General features: G+C 45.5%; 1 protein-coding gene across 1 annotated transcript in view; it reads left to right on the forward strand.

Moving 5' to 3' along the window:
* LOC105565123 (protein Wnt-1-like) overlaps positions 1 to 18,987 on the forward strand; it is a 47,940-nt gene that overhangs the window by 26,153 nt on the left and 2,800 nt on the right. Inside the window, exons 2-6 of the mRNA XM_012018059.1 lie at positions 13,276 to 13,456; positions 14,965 to 15,088; positions 15,236 to 15,393; positions 17,869 to 18,046; positions 18,313 to 18,544. Coding sequence (XP_011873449.1) covers positions 13,276 to 13,456; positions 14,965 to 15,088; positions 15,236 to 15,393; positions 17,869 to 18,046; positions 18,313 to 18,544 — 873 coding nt within the window. The remainder of the gene's footprint in view (positions 1 to 13,275; positions 13,457 to 14,964; positions 15,089 to 15,235; positions 15,394 to 17,868; positions 18,047 to 18,312; positions 18,545 to 18,987) is intronic.

Here is an 18,987-nt window from a genome sequence, read left to right on the forward strand (position 1 = left end):
CACTGAATGCGCAAGTAAAGGCGACGCTTCACTCGCGGAGAGAGAAGCGCATTGCGATAATTCCTCCGTCGACGCTAACGCCGTTTCTGAATGATAATAGATTATCTACCGCGCCCTTATTTGGTACACAAGGCATGTAACAATCCATGATTTAATCCACGATAATGACTCACTCTTTCGTCATTTCAGACCCTCGCCTGAAGTCCAAGCGCGAATAAGCTTTGAGTTTTAAACGATTGGAAAGAAGAATCTCTCAAGAATTAAGAGCGCGATTGCATCGTGAAACTCGTGGTTTAAATTCGTAAAGGCTTTACTCTTAAAATTTTAATTTATCTTCGGCGGTTTCAATTATGGTAAACATCGTATCGTCTGAAATCATTCTCCACAATTTGATGCAGCTAATTCAATAGTGTATTGAAACACTCTTTTCGCGCTATTAATTCCTTTTCCTCTTTACGTTGCTCGCTCGATTTTTCCGTTATCCTCTCCTCTCCTCGTCTCTTGCTCCTTCAAATTTAAATTGAGCTGTTTCTCTTTGATGATTTCAATTATCATAGACATTACGTCATCTAAAATTCTTGAAATGAATTGTCCTCCAAGTCGAAGCTGCTAATCTATTCGTTTCTTCGTGCGCAAGAGTATCGAGACGTCCTCCTCTCGTCAACCCCTTCTTTATGTCACTCGGCCGATTTTTCCTTTTTTTCTCTCTCCTCGCTCCTCATTTCGCGGCGAGTGGGCGGCGAGCGGCAATTAGCATACTCGCGTGATCAAAGCAGTAGGACGCGCGACAAGAATTAACGACCACCAACAAGACGACGACTCTTTCCACGCGATGAATCGCGGCGCCCTCGATGCCTCGGCACCCACACGCCCGATGATCCGCGCGTCCACGCGCGAATACCGGTGGTTACATATCGCCGCCGTGACCGCTTCTGACGCAACCGGAGATCGACGTGCCGACGTCGTCGCGCGTAGATCAGAAATAGCCGACGTACGCGCGAGATGAGCGGTAAAATCGTACCTACAGCGGAAACGCTGCCCTCTCTTCGCGATCATCGCGGGGAGAAACGCGAAATTAAGACTCTCGACAGAAAAACATCAAGACTTTTGGAGTGTATCAAGTTAGCACCCCACATTGTGAAAAGTATAATTTTTAAAGTTGTTCTAACTTTGTACCGCATTGTTCTAAAAGGATATTATTTTATTCAAATCAATTTTGGAGGTGGTCTGCCAAAAAAATTTCGACGCGTGATGCATGCGAGATATGCGGTAGTTTGAGATCGAAAAGAGAGCTGAGTTGCCTAAAAGAATTAAAAATTTTTGAAAAGTTTTTTGGCTTCGCGACACCAAGTCTTATCTCTTTTTAAGAGAAAAGATTACGAATCAAATAAGAACCGAGAACGCCAACTTTCAGGTTCGAGCCAAATGTAGGTAGCCCAATAATTTAAAATGTAAAAAGAAAAGATTACTGAACCCTCTTGTATTAATAAAAGCGACTGCTAAGCCTTCCGATTGGCTACAAGCCACTTTTAGAGGCTCTTTTATCGATACAAGAGGATTCGGAATACGGGCCTTTATCTAAACGCAAATTTTGAAAAATACTACGCTCTCTAAAAGTGAATCGGTAAACAGTGAAAACAATGCGAATTTCAGTAAAGGCCTGCGTCTACGATGCCAGAACTTGGACCTTATAACTGAATTAGTGACTTTCACTGTTTTCAGTGACATCCCACCGATTGACTTTTAGAGAGTGTTACTGTTAAGAATATTTACCGAGGATGACTCAAAGTAGAGCTGAAACGTACGAACTTTGTATTGTTAATTAAACGTCGACTCACGCACACTGTGTTCAACTCTAGAGCCTACTTGTTCCTTATTAATCTCAATATCGAGAGTCTTTAGTTACCCATACAGCATGCTAAAAGGCATCTTTAAGACGTCTTTAAGTCGTCTTTTAGCCGTACATATCTAAAAGACGACTTGAAGACGTCTTAAAGACGCCTTTTAGACATGCGTGCTGTATGGGCGACTACTAAAATAAATATTACCGTCAAGTATTATATAATAGATAATTCATATACAAATCGACATTGGATAAAGGGTCGATATTTATAACGTGTATAAATTTCTAGAGGCCACGATGATGATTTATATCGAATTGATATGGCGAATACTTATAGAGAATGTACTCGCGGGTACTCGACTATTTTCGGACATAGCTGGAGAGAGGTGCGCAGAGATGGGATATTTATGGAGGATTGCCGACATTTTCTTCTTCTTTGCTTTGAAATGAAGGCCTCCATGCAAAGCGCTTTACGAGAATGCTTTGATTTATTTTCAGTCGCCTGCAGCGTCTATCATACGGACTCTGCGGATCAAGCGTGCGTGGCGCCTCTCGTCACGTGCGACTATACTCCGCTTTCCCAGCGTTAATTACTCGCGTACAACGCTCGTTACTGCGTTTCCCTCGCGTCAACCGTTCGTCTTCCTTTTGCGGGACAATGCGCCGCGTACGATTTCGCGACACCAAGTCGTATTTCTTATCGAGAGAAAAGATTGTATCTAAAAACCAAAGGTTGGCCTCGCGTGGGTCACAATTACGAGAAAGGTGCGAGACCAAAGTGATTTGTTACTTTTAAGTCGTGGTTTACGCTTGTGCCCGGCGCACCGAACGTCCGCGAAAGCGTGACCACTACGCTTCATTTCTCGAACCGACGAGCAATCGTCGAAAATCGTCGGCTTTGTAGTCGCGATTCTCTTCTCACCGATGAATGCGAGTTCGAACGACGAGTTCAACGATCGATCATATAATCGCGCGGTCACGTAACATATCCCATTAACTTTCGACAATACGACCAACGTAGTCGGAAAACGCGGGTATCTCCCACTTCCCTTCCGTTTTCCCCTCCCGTTACACCCGAGCATCCTGAAATGCAAATCGCATGGCGCGGCGCAATATGCTAATGCAACCATCGTGGTATCCGACAACATTTGTCTAACCGAGCGTTAAGATCCTGCCAGGGCACTCGCCGGCTCCTTGTTTCACGCGTGAACGACCCTTAACCCGGCGCAACGAAAGCCTGAACCAACATGGGGGAGGGCTGTTTTCGCACTACGGCTATGAGGATATCCGTATTGGGTCGGAGAACGTAAGCCAGATTGATGTACCGCGTGCGAGAGAGATTTATCGAAACGATATTTATCGGTGACGACGTCTGACGGATTTTTCAATAAATAACGTAGCGAACAGCGACGTAAAACGTGCTTTATTTTCAATGTCTAGGTGCCACTTGCGCTTTTCCCCTCTTCTATACACCTCCATTTTCCGAAAATTGACTGTCCCCAAAACATCTCTTAAGTTTCATCCAATCGTGAAGCGATATTAACAAGGGGGTAACTATTTCATGTAATCGCAGGACAGTGTCTCCAAAGTTATAATAAAATCTTTACGAAATCCCCGTGTAATCGTTTTGTCTTAATTTTCAAGTTTCTTCACTTAGACAATAAACATTAAATTTGAACATTTTCTCAGCTTGCTTCTAATTTCCAAAAACATTAACTTCTTTTAATGAATATCCAAATATAGATCATAGTTCACACCTATAAGCGCGTATTCTTTTCAGAATAAAACTAAAGTAGTCGCTGTTAGAACAACAGCGAGTTGAAACGTTGATACACCTTTGCGCGCGGAACGATAAACGGTAAATAGGTACAAATGCAAAATTGCTTTTCGTTAAGACCACCATTATACTAGTGGGAAAAGTGGGTAGCAAGGAAACACGTGACAGAATACTAGAATCTTAACTGAAATTACCTATCTAACAGCTCTTTGAGGTTTAACTACGTTATATATTTTTTAACGGGCATATAAGAAAATTATTTGCAATTAGATGACATTATTTGTAATCAGACGGAATCGTATGAAATCAGATGAAATCGTGTAATCGGTGGGACATTTTAGCTAGCGGTTACCCCCTTGGGTAACGAAACGCAAAATTTCAAATCTCTCTCTCTCTCTTTCTATATATTTTATCTGTACGTCCAAGAGATCGGGAATGTCGATTGGACCCGGGTATATCTCGGGCATTAAACCCGAAAGCTTAAAACTACGATAAAACATGTATGAAAAAATATACGTCTCATATTTTAAGCCTCTCTCTACATGTCCGAGGCTCATCAAGAACAGGGACCGTTGCCAACGTTTCCTTGTCACGAACTTGGAGGCAGTTTGCCTGGCGGAAGCAATCTCTTACTGACACACTGCACGCTCGCACATTTGTTTACGCGAATCAAGACGCGAAAGGAACGGCGGATAAATAACGAGCACTTTTGCGGAATGAATGTCCTCACGTTGCTGTGTCTTTCGTGATTGATTCAGAACGATATAGCGCCAACTGATCGCGGAGATTTTAACTTGTATCGCGAACAATTACGACGGACTTGACGAACGTTTAGAACATCGATTATACTTTATCGTCGGGGAAAGTAAATAATGTGCTCGCCTGAACCGCACTGGAGAAGGAAAAAGATCGATGTACATGCCTTAAGAAAATTGATACAAATGACTGAACGAAATCTTGTAAATCGCCAGAAGTAATAAAAAACTTCAGAAGATTACTTGACCATGTCTAGCAAATTTTTACGTTTGAACTCACAACGTTTCGACCATGGTTTGTGGTCCTTTCCAAGTGACAGTTGTGTCAGTAAATCCGTATGGCAAATCAAAAGAACTGATCTCAATTTCACGAACGACAGAACATGACCATTACCATACGGATTTACTGACACAATTGTCACTTGAAAAGGGACCACAAGCCATGGTCGGAACGTTGCGAGTTTAAACATGAAAATTTGCCAGACATGGTCAAGTAATCTTCCGAAGTTGAAAATCGATATAGTTTATTAACACAGTTGGTAGCGAAAACATTTAAAAAGCGTTGTCTGCACGCGTAGCCACAACATTTGTACTTTAACCACCCTAATTAGCGCCCCCCTAGCGCTACGCCCCGGGGGTGCCGTAGGTCTGACCCCCGGTCCCAGCCAGCCGGTAGCGCGCTTCCCCAACGATCCACGGAGGTCAAGTCAATCCGTTGACGCGATCGAAAAATTACCGCGGGCAAATATCCCCGAGCGAATATACACGTATGCCGCCGTTCCCCCTCGCCGGGGTTGCCATTACGCAACGAGGGTGAGATCGAGGAGGACGTGCGTGCGGCGGTGCAACGAGGGACTCTCCTTTCGGTAATCGATACTAATTAGAACGAGGCAAAGTTTCGGACCGTGTGCCGGCGCTCGCTTCAACGGTACGCCCGTTCACCCCGATGGGTATATCCCCGCGACCCCTCGTCCGTCCCGTCGTTCTTCCGGGGAGGGGGTTAATATCGACGAGACGTACCTACGACGTATTGTAGGCTTTCGTAGAATTTATCCGGCCATTATATCGGCGGCTGGGAGTGAGTGTTCCCGACATAAATGGGCCCTATCACTGTCACACGAACAAAGCGCGGCCCCGACGTGGTTATGACGGCAACGCGATACCCGCTTTCGAGTAATAATATAATAATCGCGGTTGTTTCGCCGTCATCGTTGAACCCCGCGGGATCGTCTCTCCTCCCGTCTCCTTCTCCCGTCTCTGAGCTCTCTTTCCGCTCCGGACGTGAATAGGACGGGAGAAAGCCGCTCGACGGTTCTCCTCCGCGGCCGGATACATCGAGCGAATCTGAATATGGATTTCATTCTTTCATATATCGGCGCTTTGTGCAATTATTCTCGCCCCTTCCCCCTCCCCGCCGCCCGTTGCCCTTTTATCACCTCCGTCTTCTTTGTACGCGCGTTTCTCCTCTCCTCGGTGACGTGCGCGTTATCCCTCTCCACTTGGACTCGTTTTTTCGCTGTATTTTCATGCACATATGCAGCTTTCCCTACCAAAACAGTCCTTCGTCATTAAGAAAGCCACCCCGCAAGGGGGTAACCGCTAGCTAAAATGTTGTCCCACCGATTACACCATTTCATCTGATTGCAAATATAGTCTCATCTAATTGCAAATAATTTTCTTATATGCACGTTTAAAAATATGTGACGTTGTTAAACCTCAAAGAGCTGTTACATTTCCTTAAAATATATTTTTTAAATTTTACTATGAAGAATTTGCTTGTAGAGGTAATTTCAGTTAAGATTCTAGTATTCGGTCATGTGTTTCCTTGCTTCCCATTTTTCCCACTAGTCTAACCGTGGTCTTAACGAAAAGCAATTTTGTATTTGTATTTACCGTTTATCGTTCCAAATTTGCGCGCAAAGGTGTATCAACGTTTCAACTCGCTGTTGTTCTAACAGCGACTACTTTAGTTTTATTCTGAAAAGAATACGCGCTTATAGGTGTGAACTATGATCTATATTTGGATATTCACTAAAAGAAGTTAATGTTTTTGGAAAATAAAAGCAAGCTGAGAAAACGTTCAAATTTAATGTTTCTTGTCTAAGTGAAGAAACTTGAAAATTAAGACAAAACGATCACACGGGGATTTCGTAAGGATTTCATAGATTTCGGGGACACTGTTCCACGATTACATGAAGTGGTTACCCCCTTGCTATTCCGCGTGTTTCTTCGGAAAAATAACATTCTCAGCACGGTTTCGCAGTGACATGCGCGCGGACTTGGTTCGAAAAGTTTGTAAAAGTTTCAAAACGTCTTGTCGACTCGAGGGATTGTAGGGTGGGAATTTTTTGAGACACGATGTAAAAATTTATTCAAGTGAAAAACATTCGAGCTGGACGTACAAATATATGGCACTGTTACCGAGAACATTGAGAATTCCTCCAAAATACCCGCTGCATCGGAGAAATTGTTCAATTATTCGGTCAACGTGAGCCAATCCTTGTGGGGACAAAAGATTACAAGCAGAAAGCGATGGTCTCCCCATCGTTTTTTTCCCCGGCCGTTACGTCCTTGACCGCTTTAACCGATCGCCCGATATCGATTGCGCCCACCGCAAAACTAGACCGGTTGTCCGAACAATCAACCGTTTCCGCTAACGACGCTGTTGGTTACCGTTGCTCGTCTTGATTGTCTCGGGATGGCATTTCCGAAAATTGAAGGGAACAGTGCCATCAAAACGAGATATAATCGAAGACAAGTCTATAGAGTCTAACTAAATTGAAAGGGCAAGGAGTTAAAACGGCGTACGACAGTAATACGCTATCAACATCTATCTCTGGCCTTCAATTGAAAAGTGCATGAAAAAAACTCGATGTAGTATCTAACAAAAAAACATCTTTGCAAGGTATTTCGGTTTCTAGATTTTATTTTCATTTGGTTTTCAATGTTCAGGCGTATCCCAGTGAGAAATGCTTCGTCGATCGATGTTGAAACGTCGTCAAATCGATTCGACATCGTTTCGACAACGATCATTTCTCTCTGGGATTTAATCCTTTCATGACCAAATTATTTTTTGTTAAAAAATTTTTTTCCAATCTCATTTCTGTACCCATACAGTAATCGCGCGCATCTAGAGAGATATTATGTCCCTGTAGCGACATGCCTAATTGGGCCTAATGGCATTTGGCCACATGCCATACGCCGACTAGATGCTGTAGAATACACTTGAAAAGGGCCAAAACCGATGGCCGAAACGTGTTACAATAAAGGAAATTTTCCTGTAGCCAGTTGTGTCGGACTATTCAACCCAGTTGTTAAAAATTTTTGTCGATGTAATGTTAAGTGATGGAACGCATGGTAAATGACCGAGTCTTTTAAAATGTAGTAAGCGGGCCTTATATGTATGCGGTTACGAAAGGATTAAGGCGGAGACGCTTTCTCGGCTTTTAGTCGGGCAAGAGGAGCCTATCGGATACCGATACCGAGTGCCTCTCCCTTCGCGAAAGGACCGCGCGAAATGTAATGTGCATCTCCGCATATCGGACCGCAATATCGGACGACTGTTTCGAGATCGGGGGGTGCCATCGGGAGAAAATGTATCGACTGTTTGACGAGAGGCTCATCCTCGTTGCAAACACCGTTTCTCGCGATGCGACCGCAACGAGAGCAAGGAGTACGTCCCGCCGTTACCCCAGGCTCATCATCGGGATCGAACGCGCGTCTGTTAGGAATGTTTCGATCTTGCCTCGCGTAAGCGGCGGTAATCCCGGTTACGAGGAGCGCCAGCGACATTTCACGAGTACACAAGATAACACCGAAACGACGAAAGGGTGGGATAGACTAGACTCGCGGCCGTTGAGTATCAGTAAAACGCGCTCTCGGAAGGGCCGTAAACCGTACCCAAACAAACTTGAAATAGCTGGTCGACTCCGACCGAGCCTTGACGAGTCTTGCTGACTGCTGATGCCGGCACCGTCTGTATTCTCGGCCGCAAATAAATAATAAACGTTACACGCGTCGTCGCTAGTCCCTATGAAAGCTGCACCCCGGACCAACCATCATCGGCTGCTTTACGACTGACGTGCGCTTCAGAAAACGGCTAACGGATGAGAACGAAAGTAACCGGCCGGTGGATAAAGTGGTTACAACGTGTTCCGTCATCTTTTCTAAACGCTCATCCCCGTCGGTGGAGGTGCGCGTTGTGATTTACGATTATACTAAGGCCCGGTTTTTCATTTTCTGGTTAATTGTTAACCAGAGTCTACGCGCGATTCTCCGTCTCTTCTTAAATAATATCATCGAAAAAGATGGAGAGTCCATTAATATAATAGAATACTGAACGAGTCTTCCTTTTAAATATACACTCACAAAATTTTACACGTATGGTTTTGTCTCTAATACTTATTCGAATCCTCGTTCGAATTATTTGAATAAATAAAATAAAAGCACAGAACAGATGCTTTATTTTACACAAGTAGCAAATAACATAAAAATGTAAGACACTTACCTTACGATTTTTTCTCCGTTGCCCGATGCCTCCCAGGGCCTCCTCCTCCTCTTTGATTTCCTTGTTGCACTGACACAACACTCACTCGCAAAAATCATCGGTCGCGCGAAATTTCGGGCACTCCCGTACGCGATGTGAAATACCGCGGAACGCACGAAATATTATTAACAAATATCGCGTCACTTTCTGTCATACGAATTACTCAAACTAACAACTTGCATTTTTGATTCGGCACAATGGATAAATCACTTTTGAATTGGCCAAGTCGCACAAATTTATTTCTTTTCCCGAAAATGGAACAGATCACACGAAAGCGATAGATAATTAAAAGCGCGGTGCGTAAACGAGATGTAACCGCGACAAAGTGCCGCGGTTTACATTCATGTTTTAGATGAGTTAGTCTCGTGAAATGTCTACGTATACGTTGATAAAGAGTCGTTGCCTCAACACGCAATTCGTTTCTCATTACAGGCTGTAGAAACTTAATAATTAATCGAGCAACGTTACTTGTTACAGATAAAGGTGTGCAAATCAATAGTGTTTTATCCCTGCATTCACCGCGATCGAGTCTTGGAAACCGATAACGCAAAAGTAATAACACGCGCGGAGCGACTCTCGTCACTGCCTGCCGGCTCGACGTTCGGCGAGCGAGTGCTATCGCAGCGACCTTCAGGTACACGATGGCACGCAAAAACATCGTACGTCACCGTGCCGAGTGAAAAACAACAAAAAAACGTAGAGAATTCGTTGGCCCGCTTAATCGTCGTACGATACCGCGCCGAGTGAAAAACAACAAAAAAAACGTTGAGAATTCGTTGGCTTGCCTACGCAATGGAAAATTCCGTACTTAATATTTTACATTACTTTGTTCCGCGGCTATTACTACGTTTTGCGTATCATTCTGCGGACTTATTGGTATTGATTAAATTAACGATTAATTCTGTTCAATCGAGAAAATGTTTCGAAACGAACATCGTTGATACTTAAATTCTAATTACTATTAGAGATTTTACCTCAATAGTTGGGATATACAAATGTATGTTTCTAAATTGCAAATCTTCACTTACTATGAATCTAAAGCGTCGTCTACAATAGGTGGAGTAAGCTTGGCGTAAGAAGTAAGAGTAGGCGTAAGAGAATTTGGTTTAAGAGAGCTGGAGTAAGGGCGTAAGCGAAATGAATTATTTTTATTTCTTACGTTTACGCTCGACCAATCAGAACGCAGGAGGAAAACTCAGGTACGCCAAAAACGTTACTCCTACTCTTACTCCACGCTTACGCCGGTTATTGTAGACGACGCTTTAAAGAGACGTGAAGCACACCACGCTTCGAGAAAACAAATCGCGGAAAAGAGGCCTCAACTGTTCGATATTAACGACATTCGCGCTGATAACTTCTCTTTTTTTGAAAGGGAAATGAAAACTTCTAAAATGTGGAATAAAATAATATGTATCGTCTTTTGTCGAATATCGTGGTGCCAACTTCGTGCGTTGTAAGATGGAGGGAAAATTTATTCTAAACGCAAGAATACTCGTATGTATATAGAGTTACTCTTGTCTCAATGTAGTAAGTCTTCTTCTTCCTCGTGTATCAGGCTTAAAGCCTGTTTTATCCAATTCTCGTTCTTTGAGCATTTGGTTTTACTTCATCTTCGGTAGGCTGCTAACCTTGTCGGAGGAAACCTCCCATCTGGAGGGCTATACCCCTAAAGGGGTATGTGTGGCAAGATACTCTCGGTGGCTGCCACTTTCCTTCGGGAGATTCCGAAAAAAAACCAGCGGTATCCGTGAATTTGAACTCGGATCTTTTCGTTCATTTGTTTACTATAATATAATATTATTATATTATATTATAGTAATTTAATCTTTTTTAATTAGATAGAGGAGAATAAAAATTATTGATTTTATTTTGATATTGTCTTACTTTTGTACTGAATGAGGCTGTGAGAAATATAAATGCGTCAAGAATTTTTCTTGCCCCGGTAACAGAAATTTCTTCTAAGGGTGCGGACCTAAAACGTTCGCTCGTCTTCAGCGTTTTCGTTTAAAAATATAGTAATTTGATAAAAAAAAGAAAACGCGTTTCATTTTTAATACAATTGGATGATACTTTACAGTCGCTCACTCGCAAAAGTGTGTTTGACCACGGAATGGGCGTAAAAATGCGCTTTTTATCGTGCCGGAAGGGCAGGGTTAAAACGGAGATACGCTACGCGAAATTGCATACCGATTACATTGCCAGTTATCGCGCGTATCAACGACGCTGATTATCATTCCAAGTAACGAGTGCGCTTTAGTCACTTTTCGAACGACCCTCGCTCTCCCGTCGATACACCATGACCACCGCTCCTTCCCGTTGGTGCCCCAAGGGCAGCTGGGAGTGCTTCCGAGCCCTAAAGCCACACCCTCGATTCTCATTAAGATTTACCGTGTAAACGAGCGTTGCCCATGTCCGGGGACGGTGCTACTAATCGAACCCCTCGAGCCGAAAGAATTGAAAACAACGCGGAGCCGATGCATGCGAGGCTTTTAGGAGAACGAGATCGCTAAGCGTTTAAGGCAATCGAGGCAAGGAACCGCGTGGCCGTTGTCTAGGCGATTTACATTTAACGAAATTGCTGCTAGGTGCCGGCACGATTATCGGTAAATTAAATCCGACCTCGCGGATTAACGGTCCACGCGTTACTGTTGCACGTTAAAGAATCAGCAAGGTAGAAAATCAACAAGTTAGGCATGTAACTCGATACACGGAACTTTGCGAAAATGGGACGTTTAAAAAAAAACTGGCATTAATTAACTAACGCGATCTTGTTATCTGATTCTGTCGAAATTTAAGTCGCAACGAGCACCCCGTCATTTCAGTCGCCCGCAACACGAAAATTACTACGACGTCGATGTCTTCTTTACAGAAAAAACTGAACTTTACGTCGAACAATTGGGATGACTGCGAAGCAATTTTGCGTAATTTTAATTATACAATTCGATAAATATCTTAATCGAGTCAGTAAAGAACTGTGATTTACACTCAAATATTTAGATTAATTAGCGTAATAAAAACGACGAGGGTTTCGGAGCAAATTGGAGCGAGACCGTCGATAGTTTTAGAGAGTTTAGGCAGCGAAGAGCCTGACTCACTTGCTTGGCTTTCCTCCTGACTTGGTTCGCGGCGGGGCTACGGCTTCTCTCGTCCTCCCCGTATCCTGTGTTCCCCACCCGTTCCCCTAGACCCTGTCCGCGTTTCACCCTCTCTCGGGGGCCCGTCGTCCTCTCCCCCTCTATAATTTTCACCCGAATACCTGCTCTAATTATAGGTGTTTCGTCACGGCGAAGAGAGTATTCTCTCCTTGTGTCGGTAGCTCGCGGGCGGCGCGGTATCGTCTTAAGGTGTTTTATCGTAAGGCTGATGGCAGAGAACAATCCGTAAACGCTTAAGACTGCCTTAGTCGTAGACGTAAGGCAGGGCAGAGAAAAACTTGAGTCGCGGCGTGAAAGTCTATTGTATACGACTTGAGTGTTGCCTTGCCTCGTCTTACGTCTATACGTATGGCAAGGCAGCGAAAAACTTGAGTCGTGAAAGTCCATTGTATACGACTTCAGTGTTTCTTTGCCTTGTCTTACGTCTACGTCTGCGTAAGGCAGGGCAGAGAAAAACTTGAGCCGTGAAAGTCTATTGTACGCGACTTAAGTGGTTCTCTGCCTTGTCTTACGTCTACGACTAAGACGGACGAGGGGGTACGTCACGTTGAAAAATATGTGACGTTGTTAAGTCTCAAGGAGTTAGATTTCCTCGAAACAAACAACCGTTCTCTGCCGTTAGCCCAAGATGATCCCCAGCGCGTTCTCCCCGAGCCTCGCCTTGGAAAGGTGGGCTCGTGGCATCGAAATACAGAGTCCGCGCATAGAAATTACATAATGTGGATCATGTCTATATTGTGGGCATCCATCAACAAGACATGTTTCTGTGACACATTTCCCCTCAAAATAAGACTCCCAATTTCGAGGTATCTTCCCTCCTATTTTGGTGGATTTTGATGTATTATACCTGATAATTGCGCATACTTTTTATTTGAACGTGTACCTCCGATTTTTGGCGGTACACGCCTAAGAGTGCACACGCGATGGAACAACGGGTTCTCCGCAGAGGTCGGTAATTAACCACCTCGAGCCGTAGTGATTAAAAACTGACGCGTACCGTTCTGCCCCGTTGAAAATCTGGTATCTCTGGTAAACGAACGGAGAGACGAGGGGTGGCGGCTGAACGCGCCGTTCATTCGCGACGACCCGTTATTTAGCGGCGCGCCTAACCCGCGCGCAATGAGGCGTGGAATTAATTAAATTAATCACTCGATATAACCGTCATTACGTTATTACAAGGCGCGTGTTCTGCTTTATAGGTACTTGGGGCTGGAGCCGAGGCTGACATCCGGCCCGATCCAAGGGAGCGGCGTGGAGCAGCAGACGCAGATCGCCGGCGCGGGTGTGATCGGCCCGGCGAGCGCCGAAAAGAACTGTAAGAACGCGCACCTGACCGCCAAGCAGCAGGCAATATGCTCCCGCTCGCCACCCGTCCTGCAGGTATTTACCTCGTGGCGGCCCGGGGCCCACTCTTTTTCTCCCTCTTCCTCTCGGATTAATGCCCGGGGAAGCACGCGGCTAATTCGATTCGCGGGACCTACGACCGCGTGCCGAACGTCGGCACGCCGCGCCGGCCTTCGGGCCGGTCGACCGAAATTTTTCGTCCGTCCGCTTCCGAGAAAGTTCCTCGACGGCCGCTTCGCCTCTGCGTTATAATAAACGGATTAATGTGTCGTGATTAGTAGCCCTGGGCATTATCGGAGGAATCAACGGAGGAATTACAGGGTCCGCGTCCGACAATTTCTGAAATCCGGGTTTCACCGCCGAAAGGAACTCGCGGAGAGTCGCCTCTAGACACTCGAATTCTCGGGCGGACGTCGCTCGGCGTCCTTGCAATTTTCGCGAGGGCAGGTTAACACGAAATTTGCACGCGAAATAAGAGAAACTAAGTCTGGGTATTTCGGCGGGTCTTTTCCCCCCCGCGCGCGCGATTAAACGGCCGTTCCGTCTGTAAATCTGATTGTAATCCCTCTGCCCGCGTGGCGGGATAGAGAAAGCTCCCGGCGCTGCGGCGTCCAAAGATTTACCGTCGCGATACAATAGGTCTAGGTACGAACTCTTTAAGCGGAACAAATTTTGTTTCCCGATCGGCATCGCGCCGTTCAATCTCACGCTGTACCCGTGACAAAACGGAGCCGGGGACGTCGTGCGGTTCACGCCATCCCGAAATCGCGTTTACCTTTCCTTAATGCACAAAACGTGTCGGGGAGGCGGCGAACGGCGGCGAACGGTCGTCTAGGAATCTATCTAGGTACCTAGGTAAACCTGGTGGAACCACGATATTCTCTTTGAATATCGCCGACAGCGCGGTGTCGCTCTCCCGAGCGTGTAAGTTACCGACAAAAGCAGGACCGGGCATGAATATTCATACGTCAATCCGGGGTATCGAGGTTTAATTTTTTAACGAGCGACCAGATCCATTAAGAGACGGCTAAACGCTCTCCCAACGATCTACGGAATGTCCGCCGCTGCTCGATACCCACGTGGACTTGGGCCGCGCGCGACTTACGGTTTATTAAAGCGCGCCGTCGTATACTTTTGCACGAGCCGGCAATTCGTTTTATCGCAGCACGGTGGACATTAGATGATAATTTTCAGCGGTAGCGTGTTTTTAAACGGTGACTCATACGCGTCGTAAGATAAAGAGAAAGTCTCTCGGTAAATTATGACAGTAGGGGCCGGAACGTTAAATTAAACCGATAAGTTTGCCGAATGTTCCCGGCATGTAAGTCCTGAATATATAAAATTTGTCCGCTCTCGGACCTTTATGCCTAACTTGGCTTTTTTTTTGTACGCGAGAAAACGTCACCGACAAATCGAGAGTTGGGAGATGTTAAAAACGGGAAACGCCTGTTTGAGCAGTGGCCGCGGCTCGATACGTCGCTCGAGAGTATCCGAAAGCGGCGTTTCTTTTGATTCTTATAGCTTTCACCGTCTTACGCTTGCAGGCAGTCAGGGCGGGCGCTAGGCTCGCCATAGAGGAGTGCCAGCACCAGTTTAGATCAGCGAGATGGAACTGTTCCGTCAGCCCGGAAAATCCCGAGAACGTGTTTGGCGGCGTCACGTTAGTCAGTAAGTACTCACGGTTCGATGCCTGACGCGGCTCGACCGCGCCGGATGTGTCGCTTCTCGCGCCTACACTTGTAACCATCGAGTACCAGCCGGAGGAGGCTGGCTGGCTTGATGGCGCGACAAAAAAATTCCGCTTGCATTTTGCAGACAGCCGAGAGGCCGCGTTCATATACGCCGTATCAGCGGCCGGGGTCGCTTACAGTGTCACGAGAGCCTGTTCCAGAGGCGAGCTCACCGATTGCTCCTGCGACAATCGCGTGAGAACGCGACGTCCGAACAATTGGCAGTGGGGAGGATGCAGCGAGGTGAGTGTCAAGGATTCTTTTACGCACAGACTTATTCCAGTATTTTGGATCTGTGTCCAATTGTCTGTTGTATCTTACGTCTATTTTTATCCACGTTATCGCCCGGAGATTCTTAGTTGTTCATAAGAGAGGACAAACGATCGGATACTAGCCATCTTTATCCGGACGCGACCGACGTGTTGCGTATGCCGTTCCAATATCGCGCTGCAAGGGGTTGGGACACGTGGCGTCGGTAATTATCTGATATCTCCTTGCCCGCCGTCTCTCACCAGCGGGTCTTTCGACGCGAATTTTAATGCCAGCCGAAGACAAAGCTCGGGCAGTAAACGGATGCGTTTCATGCGAACGGCTGACCCCTTGTAGACATTGCCGGCTTACAAGGGGATTAAGGGAGCTAAGCTTGTTAAGTTGCAACAACCCACCGGCCCCCTGTCCTCATCCCCCGTTTCCCCTGCAATCCGGACACGTAACTTAGTCGGGCAAAGAGGAACGAGAGTTCGCGCAACACACGTAGACGCGCGTGACACGTGCAGAAGACAGTTAGGTATATGCGTCTGTCAGAGTATCTAGGACTATCTATCTTTGAATGGCAAAGTATCTTACATTCAGAATTTATTATTAATTAACAATGAAATAAATGTAGCAATCTCACGTTGTAATTAATAATCATCGATTGCTCATCATTTCTTGATATAAATCAATTAAGAGATTCTCGCGAGGAACGCGAGTATCAAGCTTGATGATATGAGCGTACAAATTACTCACGATGATCAATACCTTTTTTATCTTTATACGCCGATTGAGAGATGAATCTACAAGAGCACTTTGCATGAAGAAAAAAGAATTATTTTGGACTGGAGATTGTAAAATTAAATTGAAATTATAAGCTAAAACTCCTTCTCTTTTTCCCACCCTCTTATCTATCGGTTCTTTTCTGCGACTTTAATGTCTCCTAACATCTATCTTATCAAGAAAATATCGCGTGACAATCACATTAGAGAAATTCTCATTTAGACGCGAGAGCCAGGGCGTGAGAAAACGTGAAAATCGCGGGGAAGGGTCGGATGTATCTTAACGAGGGTGAGTCCGGTGGACAAATTCCTCGGATAACCGGCGACACAGAACTCGCAGGTAATGATGTTTGCCCGCTCTCTCGTCGAGCAGCCGGCAGGAGGGTCTCGCTGTTAAAGGCCACCGGGCCTTTTTGTCTTACTATCGCTTATGTTATCAAGCCAGCTCGGCAATAGTTGAAAAACATTCGTGTAGACCAAGTGATATCGCGACAGTGGAAATCAGAGTGTTAAGATCGGCACGTTAATCGCTACGACTATTTGTGATTGAATGTTTATGATTAAAAATTTATTATCAAAATCGCAATGATATTTATGGTTAAAATGGATATGCGGGATTGAAGCAAAAATTATTTATGGTTGAAAAAGAGTATTCAGGAGGTAGAATATCTTAATCGATACTACAGAAACTTGCGATAATTTGTTGGAAAAATATATACGCGCGGCTTTTTTAATCTAAGCGACATTGGAAGAACGAAACACGCAGTCTCCTTCAAGTTCTAATCACGGCGATTAGGGTGTATGACGCGCATGAAAATGAAAAATACGGGACTTGTTTATTTCTCGCTATCACAAGATGCTATCGAAGACCCTCGGTGACTTGACTACTACAGTGGGCTGTCGTCGATAAGTCGACGTGCATGATGAAAGAGTGAGAGAGAGAAAGTAGCAATGCTCGAGGGGAAGGATTAGGTTTAGACAGCATCTGACAGCGAAAGCAAAGAGGGCACGATATAATCTCGGTTTGCCGACATGCATCGGGGAAACATCTGGAAACGACGAAGGCAGGATTATTAATGCGTTAAAATAAAGAAAAAAGTATTTAGATACAAAACGTAGTTTAGTAATTCAAGAGGAAATGTTCATACGGCGATGATAACGTAACATTGGCCTAAAACATTGTTATATAAATCACTACGTAAATAACTCGAGGTGATGTAAAAGTTATTTCGCAGTATAAAGGTGAAATATGGCAAGACGGGATTCTCAAAATTTTGCGCCAAGTTGTATCACGCCCGTATTTGATGATATGCGTCTGTTTAGTTCGCCAGCATCCAGCGCGAAACTTGTACACCGCGTACTGCGCATTCGTAACCATGAATCGCGCGTAAAGCTGCTTCGGAAGTTTCAAAGCTGGGGGTCTTTAAGGACCGCGCGAAATCTCCTCGGCAGGCTTAGGACCTGTTCGCTTAATCTCCGGCCGTTCTCGGCTCGTCGCCGCGAAATGAAGGGAAGCCGGACGATGCAAAGAAAAGAAAAAAAGAATCTGAAAGAGTCCCCTTGGAGGACATTCGACTCCAGATATCGAGAAGTCTTCTCGACGCTCCTCAAAATCTTAGCATTAAGTTTTCGTTAACGTTGTTTGGAAAACTGTATTGAGAAACATGCGTGGACCCTGCCGCAGGATATACACTTCGGGGAAAAGTTTTCGCGGGAATGGTCCGAGGGTGGCGAGGAACCAGTGAAGGAGGGTGCTCTGTACGGGCCCAAAGGGTTGGCTGGCCAGCTGATGAGGAAACATGATAGCGAGGCCGGCAGACGCGCCATTCGCTCCAGAATGCAGCGCGTTTGCAAATGTCACGGTGAGTACTGCTCTACGGAGGAGAAAAGCCTTAACAGAATTGAAAATTCTGTTGTGTCTGTACTCTACGATATTTTGATTTTTCGAGTCATTTCTTTTATACTAAATTTCGTTCCGAAAACTTTTCATTTTCGGCTTTCTCTTTCTTCGGGGCCAGTTTCACAAACTGTCGGTCAACTGTTAACCAGAGTTCAGTACATTTGCCACGATTAACGCCACTTGCTCACCCCCGAATAATTGTCCATCCTCTTTCTTCTGTTGCACCAGGCATGTCTGGCTCCTGCAGCGTGCGCGTGTGCTGGAGAAGACTGCCGTCGTTCCGGGTGGCAGGAGTCGCCCTGGCGGCTTTGCACGAGGGTGCCGCTCTGGTGCGACTGGCGCAACGCGGCGGTAAAAAACCGGCCAGGCTCAGACCGGCGCGTCCCGATCTTAAACGGCCGAACAAGACGGATCTGGTTTATCTCGAGGACAGCCCCGACTACTGCGAAAGGAATCTCACGTGGGTCTAACTCGCGCTCCGCGAAAACACCCCCGTCGACCTGGGCCATGTTGAATCCTCCAGTAGCATCATCTGTCGAATAGATTACACGAGACGTACAGCTCTCAAAAATACAAGAAGCGCGTTCGAGCCATTTAAAGATATGAAAATTAAACGAGCGACTGGACTCTCGAAATTCAAACTGAAAAAGGATTTAGGCTGTGAGAGTCAAACGCGGTTATTAGTGCGCGTCGGTCTGATATAATTGTTCAGATACAATTCTTGATTGCAAGTTCCGGACGTTACGGTTAATGCGCGAGGATATGCGCAATTGCAGAGTATTGGGGAAAATTGTGAGGAAGATCCGGGCGGTGTCTCGCTTCTACTTCATCACGAGCTTTGCCGGCGTGTTTAGGAGACGCGGGGATTCAACATGGTCCGAGGGAGTAATTACGAGCAAGCCG

This window comes from Vollenhovia emeryi, unplaced genomic scaffold, assembly GCF_000949405.1.
Source record: "Vollenhovia emeryi isolate VEMERY1.0 unplaced genomic scaffold, V.emery_V1.0 DF939155.1, whole genome shotgun sequence".
In the NCBI taxonomy this organism is placed as follows: Eukaryota; Metazoa; Arthropoda; class Insecta; order Hymenoptera; family Formicidae; genus Vollenhovia; species Vollenhovia emeryi.